The 10,734-nt window shown below is 38.6% G+C and overlaps 1 protein-coding gene across 1 annotated transcript; it reads left to right on the top strand.

Annotated features, from left to right (window-relative positions):
- The first annotated feature begins 3,537 nt into the window (after positions 1-3,537).
- On the top strand, positions 3,538-4,076 carry LOC109373281 (40S ribosomal protein S11-like). The gene has a single exon (XM_019627019.1). It carries the CDS (start codon positions 3,546-3,548, stop codon positions 4,020-4,022), a length of 477 nt encoding a protein of 158 aa, XP_019482564.1. The 5' UTR covers positions 3,538-3,545; the 3' UTR covers positions 4,023-4,076.
- The last annotated feature ends 6,658 nt before the right edge of the window (positions 4,077-10,734 follow it).

Raw genomic sequence — 10,734 nt, 5'->3', positions numbered from 1 at the left:
TGTGAGAACTTCACTGAAGTGTAGGCACCCTGGTGGTGTCAGAGAATTGGGAATAAACCCACACATCTGGTGTCATAAGTGTGAGTGGCATTCTAGTGTGAGGATAAAAGGGCGACATGAGAATTTTTCCTAGACAATAATTCTGAATGAATCCTGTCATGTTTAAAAATATTCTCTCTGACTATTTTTGAGTGAAGATATTTCTCTCAGCTTTTTGAAAAATGGAATCCCTCAATTTTTGCTCCAATTCAGATCTCCTTAGAATTCTCTACTTTTTGTTGTTGTTGTTTTAATATTCTCAGTGGTGGTAAAACTTTATTACAGTAAATTAGGGGAGAAAACAAATCAATTGTGACTCTGTCTCTCTGGTCCTGATGGCTTGTCAGTCTCTACATGTGCTTGTCCTGTGCTGACAGCTGTTTGCAAACCCATTCTTCTGTCCCTGCCCCCACTGTGTGGTATGGACTGGTCATTATATTTGTCCCAGACTGTTACCATTGCCCCCGCAACATGGGTCTCCAGTTCCAGGATGTTTGCATTCATAGCCTAAAACAGTGTTTGGTTCACTTAATTTCTTTATTTTAACAAAGCCATCTAATCACTTCCCTTTCAAAACAAACAAACAACCCTACAGTCTTCTCTCTCACCTCCTCTGTAAGTGTGAACTCACCCTGATGTAGGAGAACATCCACGCCTTCACCAGCCCTTCCAATTGCGTTTAGCATTTGCCCTCTGATGTTCTACACTCCATGTTAAACTGGCCTCAGATAATCCCATGCCCATGACTGTTTGTCATGTTATTCCTTCAGGCTAAAAAATCCAGTCACTGTATTTCATGTTTATAATTTTCAATTCATTTTTTTTTAAACTCAGTTAGGATGCTTTATGTGTTAATAAACCTCTCTTTTCTGCTTACTTGGGGGTTCTACCTTCCTCATCTGATTCATACAGCAGATGGATTTGCCTCCACTTTTTACTCACCAGATTGCTTTTTTTCCCGTGTTTTGTATTTTATCTCCCCAAGGAGATGGCAAGATCATTGAGGGCAGGGACAAGTCTGCATCTTTCACAGCATAACTGCTCAGTAAATATCTGTTTCATTGAATCTAAATACATAGATGGGATGCACCCAATGTTTTTATTCTTAGAAAGTTTCTCAAGCAGAGGGCAGTTTCTGTAGGAATTCAGAAACAGTGGGAAGAGGGAACACTGATGCTCAGTGCTGTGGGCCATATCCCTCCCACCCAGAGGTGCTGCAGAGGGAGGAGCCCAGAATCAGAGCCTTCTGCCCAGTTCCTCAAACTGCACTAGTATCCACATCATACAACCAGCTTAGTATCTCAGGGCATCAGGTTTCATCTCTAAAAGTGAAGATAATATCGTCTACTATATGTACTATACTTACTATATCTACTCAACAGGGATTTGTAAAAAAAAAAAAAAAACGAAAGAAAATTAAGTGGGTTATTATTCAATAGCAATTTATCAACTTTAAAAAAAATTATGCCAAGGGAAATCTTTAAAGAAAATTGCAGGTAATAAATATCCATGTCCTCAGAGTTATCGTTTTGGAAATAGTCTCCTATTAACAAACTTGTCTGATGTGATGCTGACCAAAGGGGCCAGTCTCTCTTTTGTGCCTTTCTTTTTTTCCCCATTTCATTGATATCTCATGTATCATTGGCAGTGTGTTATGTATCATAAAACTTGAAAAGCCATTAATTATCATTTTCAAAATGAGACTAAATGGGAAATCCATTTTATATAGGGCTAGTGTTGTGACTTAATATCGATTATTTTTTCCTAATCAGTGTGAGCTGGAAACACCATGTTCCTTCTCCACATACTTCTGGGTGTCAATCATCACAAAAATGAATTTTATTAGAAGCTAAATTTTTTTTTTAAGATTTTTATTGGGAAGTTGGGGGGATGGGAACAGTGCTGGGGAATTGGGGGAAGGGGAACAGACAAGTTGCTGTCCTTTTTGTTATTCAGTCTAGTTGTGGAGGACCTCACTTCACTGGCCCAAGTTGGCACCATCATTGTGCTCTTCCCGGGTGAGGCAGATCAGTCGCGGGCTTCTGGACGGCCGCTCACTGCAGCTGCTGGCCGCTCACGCTGGCTGCTCACACTGGCTGCTGGCTACATACAGTAGCCCATGGCAACCCACTGCAGCAGGGGCTGCAGCCTACGCCGTCGCTGGCGACTCCCTGCAGCCCAGCTCCAGGTTGAGCTGTTGTTCAGCATCTTAGCTATAGAGGGCAGTGTCACTGGCCCTCATATGTGGGATCCGAACCGGGGCCCTCTGGCATCCCAAGCCAGCTCCTAACCATCGCGCCACTCGGCCGGCCCTAGAAGCTAAATTTTTAACCAGAGTATAATTTGATTTCATTATTTTCTTTGATTTAGCTGTCAACAAAATGAAACCATGGGCAGAAACAGAAGATGATTGTGTTTTAAACAGAGAATTATAAACAATAAAGCAAAATAAATAGCACTTTTATATTCAGATAATGCTATTTCTTATCGAACAGGTGAACACCAGTGTCTTAAATCTTACCTGAGGGAAAGGTAGAGGACAACTTTAAAGGGATGTTTGTCTATGTGGGAAGGTATAGTTGTGCAAACCTTGTACAGTCTACTTTCTGGAAATTTTGCCTTTCATTTGCAGGAAGTGTTTAATTTTCCCTTCATTACTTATATGTGATCAGCTGTGCTCTATTTCTTTCCCCCTTCGTCTTTCAGTTTTGGAGTCAGGTCAGAATTTTCCAATTTTCGAAAGTAAAAACTAGTATACAATTTTTTAATGAAAAAAACAAACAAACAAAAAAAACTCTAATGAAAAATATGCAGAGAATATTTCACTTAACTTTCTTCAATAAGAAAACTGAATTTTCAGTGATATTCCTACATATTTCCAGCTCTAGGCTCCTGCTTTTACCTCTAAGTATTCTTCTCCCTTCTCCTTTTTCAAAGAGGTAAATAAAATGCATAAAATAAGATGTGGTAGGCATCTGGAGACCAGAGAGCCAAGGGTAGCCAAGTAAAAGGAGAAGAGTTTAGAAGATAAAACGTGTGATTTGAATTCAGTTCACTCTCTTGAAGTTTTTGTAGCTGTTAAAAGGTACGTTTTGGGTGGCCATGTATTAATAATAAATAGCCAATCACTGAGAAGGAGGGCTTAGTCCCAACCAGGGGCTACCCCTAAATTTCAAAAGCCCAGTCCTATGGCATGGAAATTAGGGCCTGATTCCTGGAATTGATGGTACATTATCTGTGAAGAAAATCTAGAAGATAGAAGAACTGGGATGTATGAGCTAAGTTTAGGTGCTGTGGCTGGGGCAGGTAGGTTGTGGGGGGAGAGAGGGTGGGAATCTATGAATGGAGGGCTCCGAACACCCAGGTTAGACGTTAATGTCACCACTTCTGGAGTTTACCAGTATCTCATGCTGAACTTACTGGTATTCTGAAGTGGTAAAGTTCAAGGATCAAGTTCCACTAAGAATACCTGTGAAAAGAAGGGAAATTTTGAGGCTCCCGGGAACATGGCGGATATTCAGACTGAGCGTGCGTACCAGAAGCAGCCGACCATCTTTCAAAATAAGAAGAGGGTCTTGCTTGGAGAAACTGGCAAAGAGAAGCTTCCGCGGTGCTACAAGAACATTGGTCTGGGCTTCAAGACGCCCAAGGAGGCCATTGAGGGCACCTACATTGACAAGAAATGCCCCTTTACCGGTAATGTCTCCATCCGAGGGCGCATCCTATCTGGCGTAGTGACCAAGATGAAGATGCAGAGGACCATTGTCATCCGCCGAGACTACCTCCACTATATCCGAAAGTACAACCGCTTTGAGAAGCGTCACAAGAACATGTCTGTGCACCTGTCCCCCTGCTTCAGAGATGTCCAGATCGGTGACATTGTCACAGTGGGTGAATGCCGACCCCTGAGCAAGACTGTGCGCTTCAACGTGCTCAAGGTCACCAAGGCTGCAGGCACCAAGAAGCAATTCCAGAAGTTCTGAAACTGGATACTTCCCCACTCCACTGAACAAAATAAAGTTATTTTCTCAGTCATGAAAAAAAAAAAAAAAAAAAAAAGGGAAATTTTAAAGGCAACTCATGCCTAAATCTATATTGAAAGTACAGTGTTAGCGGACCATTTTTCAGGGAATTAGGGTTTGTGTTTGTCCAATTATCAAGCCAACTCTCTATGTGCTCATACTGACAAAACAATCACTTTTGTCTACTCTGAATAGACAGTTTCTTGTGTACGTACCTTGGTAATCATGAGGCAACTGGCATCAATGAACAACTAAAATCCTGGTTTCATGTTTTCCTGCCTCATCTATGTGAAAGAAAGGTTTGTGATAACCAATAGCTTTGATTAACACTGAAATCATTCTTACATATTTGCTTTGATAATTACTTCACCATAGGGAGCTTTTCACTTACATTGTTTCAATAAACAAGCATGACCTACAGCAAGAATTTTGCTAGTTTCCCCAAAAGTAAATTTTATCTCAATTCCTCTCTTCTTTTCTTTTTTTTTTTTTAAAGACTTTATTGGGGAATTGGGGAAGGGGAACAGCCAAGTGGTTGTCCTTCACTCTTAGTTGTGTAGGGCACAGGTAGCTCAGCTCCAAGTCCAGTCACCATCCAGCCGCCCGTTGGCAGCTCACAGCTGCTCAGCTCAAGGTGCTGTGTTTGTGGGTTAGTTGTGGGGAGAGGGGGGTAGGCCACAGCCCACCATCCCATGGGGGAGCGAAACAGGAAACCTTGTTGTTAGGAGCATGTGCTCTCATCAGCTAAGCCATCCTCCCACCTGTTGGCAGCTCAGTGGCAGCTCAGCTCGGGCGCAGCTCACTGATCCATGTGGGAATCGAACCGGCAACCCTGTTGCTCAGAGCTTGCACTCTTAACCAACTGAACCACGCAGCCAGCCCCCTCAATTCCTTTCTTATAATACACTGATGTAGACATACATTAGTTTGCAGGCGAAGGTGTGACATTTTGTAATATTTTATTTCTATATAAGACATAAAGTAGGAAATAAAAATGAAGGTTAAAGTTAAAAATAGGTGTGATATTAACTTCACATTATAATTAGAAATTTACATAAAAGCCAGAACACAAGTTGATGAAACTCAAATAAAGAAAGTGGGGGAAATGTGGGTAACGATTTTATGTTGCTTTTCATCTTAAATGTGTTTTTAAAATTACTTGTGAAGAATGGATTTGCTTTTATGACTCTGTCTTTGCTATGCCATATAAATCATTGTCTAATTAATGATTAAAGTAAAATATAATTAAAATTGGTTATTTAGATGAATTGATTTGGTTTGTGCAAATAGATGGAAATAGTCATTTCCATCAAAAATAGTTAATCTGGGAATGCTTAAATAAATATTTCATGGAGAATTAGCTTTCATATTCAAACCATAAGACCATAACACAGCATTTGTGATTAAAAGCTGGATTATTCTCCTTTTGTCTCTCAGGATGTTTCTCTGTAGCCTGGGTAAATTAGATCGTTAATCACAAATATTTTAGGTAAAATCACTACTTATGTAAGCAATGAACTAGATAGAATCGAACACAGTAGACAAGAAATATTTTCCAAGAATACTAAATAATCAACATTCTAAAATTGAGCCTGAGGGAACACTATAAACAGCATTTTTGAAATCTTCAAAGAAACAGTCTATTTTACCAGGAGTTCTTTGGAGAGCAAGAACTTTATTCTTTTTCTGCTCCTCTTGTGGTATTCATTTACTATTAAAAGTCAAGCATGAAAAACTTTAATAACATTTTAGTATGACTTGTTATTCATGTTTTATATTTGCGTTAACCAAAACACACAGAGCTGAAGTTCACACTGATGATTTCAAACCACAAGTTTCAAACTCTAGAGGGCTGTGTTGAGTGTGCGCATGTGCTTTACCTACCAAGATTTAAGAAAAATGTGAAAGAAATGAACAAAGTCAAGAGAGAAATGAGTTCTACTTAACCTGCATATTAAAAACACAATTTCTGAAAACTGTTGTAGACCTAGGTCATATTTATTGATGTAATAATAATTAGGATATAATAAATGATAAATCTAGAGTTTTAATACATCAGGGCAAGATTCTATAAGTAACGTGGATCTTATATAAAGACTTTTTTATTTTAATTTGGATTATTTAAATTACTATAACAAAATAGTTATCTCGGTCCCTTCCTCCCCTCTTCATTTATCTTGTCTTTCGTCCTCATGCAATTACTCAGACATTAGGGGGTCACATGTATGACAATTGGTTTCTAATTGATAGACTCTGTCTTTTCAAAACTGTATACACTTACTATCTAATAGAACTGCATAAACTCCTTGAATATACACAATTAGCTTTAAATCTCATAACCACAGATTCTATGTAGGATGACCTTTTCACATCTGCAGTAGTTTAGAATAACAGGAAGTTCTATTTAAACTGAAAACAAAAACGACTAGACATTTGAAAATTTGGAAATATATTTAGATTTTATTTAAAATGAGTGTGCAGAGCATCACCAGAAGAATGCTTGTATTTTGGATACACAGTTACTTACCTTCCACCGTGTCCCCCCATATGTGTTCCTTGGTTCTGCCTCGTGGTCATATAACAGCAATTCTAAGTAATATGCTCTGCCTCCAAATAGAAAATATTTTAAATTCCCTCTCTTTCTGATTGTAAAAGAATATTATCTGTAATAGAAAGATGAAGACCTTCTGTGCCCAGGAGAAAACCTTTTGCCAACATCATGAGATTGTCATTTGTAGGAATACTGGATTGATACATGTAGATGTGTCAACTTTCAGACATAAGCATTTAGAGCTAGTAGTTATAATTTGGGGAACAAGATGGCAATATCACAAAAAAGAAACATTAGTTTTTCAAGTGATAAAATATAGACAAGGAAACTAATCAAAGGAAAGGCAGCAGAAATTACATAAGGAAGACCATATCAGTATGGTCTTAGGAGACTGATATTTCTAACGTTGTTTCTTATATCCTCACTCCATAAATGTGTATGTATGTGGCTACACACATATGTACATAATGGGACTTTAAAATCAAATACATTTTAATATTCCAACATGGCTTTCACAGTTAAAATATGCTTACCTAAAAAACAGAACTTTAGTTGTTTCCAGGTGCCAGATAAAAACAATATAAATAACTCTATTTTAGGGTTGCTTTTGATATTGAAGGCTGGGAATTGAGAGAGTAGAAGCAATATTTCTTTCTTTATTCTACACAATAAATCACTCCTTTTGGTTTCTTTGCTAATAAACTGTGGCTGGCTGTTTGAGATGACAGATCTCTGTGAGTGGGTTAGGACGACTGCGAGAGGTTCTTCCAGGAGGAATGGGCCTGCACCAGTGTGCAGTTTCTGCAGCTACGGGTATGGGGAAGTGAGAGGCAAAGCTATGCAGCTCTGAAAGAGGCTTTAGAAAATAGGAAGAATGGACATATCACCAACTAACCTTCACAGTGGAGCTTGTCTCTAAATAATGTCCTACCCTGGGTAAATACTGGAAAACAAAACAAAACAAAAACAACTATTCAGGTATCATCTGTTAGGATAATTGGAATATCACAGACTTGAGTGAGAGTTTGGCATTTTGTAGATAGGACTAAAGAAAAGTATATTATGTGAACAAGGGCTTTGAAATATATTCCTCCAGTAACTTGTTAAGTAGCGAGTGAGAAAGGAATTAAGATAATGCCATTTCTTGGGTAAAGGCACTTCATGTAGAAAGTAAACTTTGAAAAGCCAGAAACAATGGAACTTTTCCACAAGACAGTGGAAATAGAAAGGTAATATATTATCTATTCCAAAGAATTAAAAATAAGTATCTGCAAAAGTACAAATGAATTAAACAAGACTAATGTTAACAATGAGTTCAAGTACCAAGTTCAAGTACCAAGCTAAATAGGAAGAATAAAGATGCTGAATTGCAAAAAAAAAAAAAAAAGGAAACAACAAAAAGCAAAAAACAAACAAAAAAACTAGTGAAACTAATGACATTTATGAAAAAATAGAAAATATTGGACCTTATGAATTGAAATGTTAAGGCATCGAATATTAATGAAAAATGTTTCAGCAATGTTAAAAATAACTATTTAAAAGGATAAAAATAGCATCTCCACTATTATTTTACCCTCTGTATATGTTACTGATATTTACATGTATCTTAAAAGGTCATTTCAGGTCACTTAATGTGACACAAATCTATACCTTTGATTATAAAAACAGTATCTTATCTGTCAGTTCTACATCTGGTTTTTTCCTCATGGGAGCTCTCAATTTCAGAGTTAAAGACCAGAATGAACCAGATCGAATTGATTTGCTTAGGTGCTCTGCCTTAGTGGTTCTCAGTCTTGTGTCTGAAAAGCAACATCAGTATGACCTGGAAGCTCATCACAAATGTCCGTTTTCAGCTCCACCTGAGACCCACTGAATCAGAAATCCTGAGGAGAGAGCCCAAGAACAAGCCCTCGAGGCAATTCTGATCCATGCTGAGGTGTGAGCACGACTGCTGCAGGTCAGCACATCCTCAGGTCCTCAACTATCAAAATTCAAATGGCTCCTTCATGTCCAAGGGCCTGAACTGTCAACACCTCTCCATGAATGTCCTAAACCACCAGGCGCCCCTTTCTTTCCTCAACAGCCTGCTCCAGTCTTACCTGTGCTGAGCCTTGCTGCTTCAGTGCTAATTCTGGAAAATGACATCATTCTGTATTTATACCCATGCATACGTGTACTTGTACGTGACCCTGGTGAAAATTATTTACATTTAAACCTGCGTTGCATGAAGATATATAGTAACTTAGCCCTAAGGACTCTTGCTTGAATAGTGGACTTTCATGCATCATGATGTTTCAAACAAATGTAGTATATGTTCTTAGAAACTATTAAACCTAAAATTTCAGAGGGGTTAGAGGGGCACAGTAAAGCAGACACAAATATATTGGCAGTGAAGTCAAAGCTTTCATGAATTTTTATGGTAAATACAAGTCTTTATAGAAATATCAGGTTGGGCTATAACTTGAGAATCATCTCCCCCACTAGGTGTAAGTGAATGGAAAAGGTTTAGAAGCCCTCGTGGGGGGTCGACTAGATGTTCTCCAAGGCCACCGTTAACTCAGATCGTAGAATTTCATTTTACAGAAGCACTGACTGTGCCGAATGGCAATTGGGGGCTTAAGAGGAAAGGTGCTATAAAGAATTTAGTACTTTGCAAAGGGGAGTTGAAAGTGAAACTTCAGTGAAATATCACTTTCAGTGAAGTAGATGAGGATCTATAGTCTGTGCTTTGTTACTGCGGACAAAATACTTTTGAGAGGCCTCAGAAGACGCCTAAGAAGGAAGCTAGGGAACTGCATGTCTATGATTTGCTAAATTTTCCATTGAAATTTATTCTGTAAAGTGTAGCATATCAAAGCAGAGGATCTAAAGTTAGTTTGGAAACAAAGAACAAAATGAAGAAAGAAAAAAAGGGAACTTATTGCCAAGATCCTACCTGCCTTAGACCCAGATGGTTCACTTTTCCTACAAGACAGGTAGTGCTGTGGACAAATACTTTGGTCGTCACTTTTGACGAGAATAGCTTGATGATAAGGCACCGTTTCTCTGAAAAGCAACAGGTGCACGAGTTTCAGCTGGTGTCTCCTTTCCTTTTAAACAGTTATGATTTAACCTGAAAGCTAGCTGCTGATAAGTAGGCGTATGGGCAGCATTCAGCTAATGAGCTACTAGCTAGTTTTATTCGTCTTGTAATGAACTGAATATGAACATGTAAGGCCACGGTATGACTTGTCACATAACCTTTAAAAAAGGTGAGGCTTATTAGCGCTTTATAAGTCATACTAAATACTTTTACACTTAAAGAAAGGTTCAGGAGCTATTATATATCATAATAAAGGACTACCCAGAATGTATTTAATCAAAGCCGTTGTATTTGTTTTCTCTTGCTGCTGTAACAACTTAACCACATACTTAGAAGCCTAAAACACATGAAATTATTATCACACAGATATGTTTGGTAGAAGCAAATGCAGGTCTTGTTAGGCTAGCATCAAGATCTCAGCAGGCCCACATTCCTTTCTGGAGGCTTTAGGGGAGAATCTGTTGCCTTTTCCAGCTCTTGGGGGCTGCTGCATTTCTTGGCTCATGGTTCCTTTCTCTATCTTTAAGGCCAACAGCGTTTCATCTCTATCCATTCTTCTGAAGTCTTATTTCCCTCTGATCATCCTTTACTGCTTCCATTTTTAAGGACCTTTGTGGTCACACTGAGCACAGGATAACCTCCCCATGTCAAGGTCCCTTTTCTGAGTTACATCTGCAAAGTCCCTTTTGTTGTCCAAGGCAGCACATGAACAGATTCCTGGAATTAGGGTATGGACCTTTTGGGGGGATCCTTATTACACCTGCTGGAGGCATTGATGAAATGCCCAGAATTTTAAATTTACTTATTTCTCTGACTACCATTTGCCTGAAGCTCGCTGCTTGCTCAAATCTTACAAAGACAGAAATCATTTATTTTGCTTTTTTTTTTCTTTTTGAAATACAAGTGGATGATGTTGTCTCTTGATGTGCATTGCCTACAAAGCATAAATGGAGAAAGTGGGGAAGGCAAGCTTATCAATTATTTCATATACACACATTTACTGAGCATCAGGTGGGTGGTTGACATTATGCTAGATGTTG

This window comes from Hipposideros armiger, unplaced genomic scaffold (genome assembly GCF_001890085.2).
Source record: "Hipposideros armiger isolate ML-2016 unplaced genomic scaffold, ASM189008v1 scaffold_700, whole genome shotgun sequence".
NCBI classification, from domain to species: Eukaryota; Metazoa; Chordata; class Mammalia; order Chiroptera; family Hipposideridae; genus Hipposideros; species Hipposideros armiger.
Note: the sequence above shows the minus strand (reverse complement) of the source record. Positions and strands in the feature narration are given on the sequence as shown.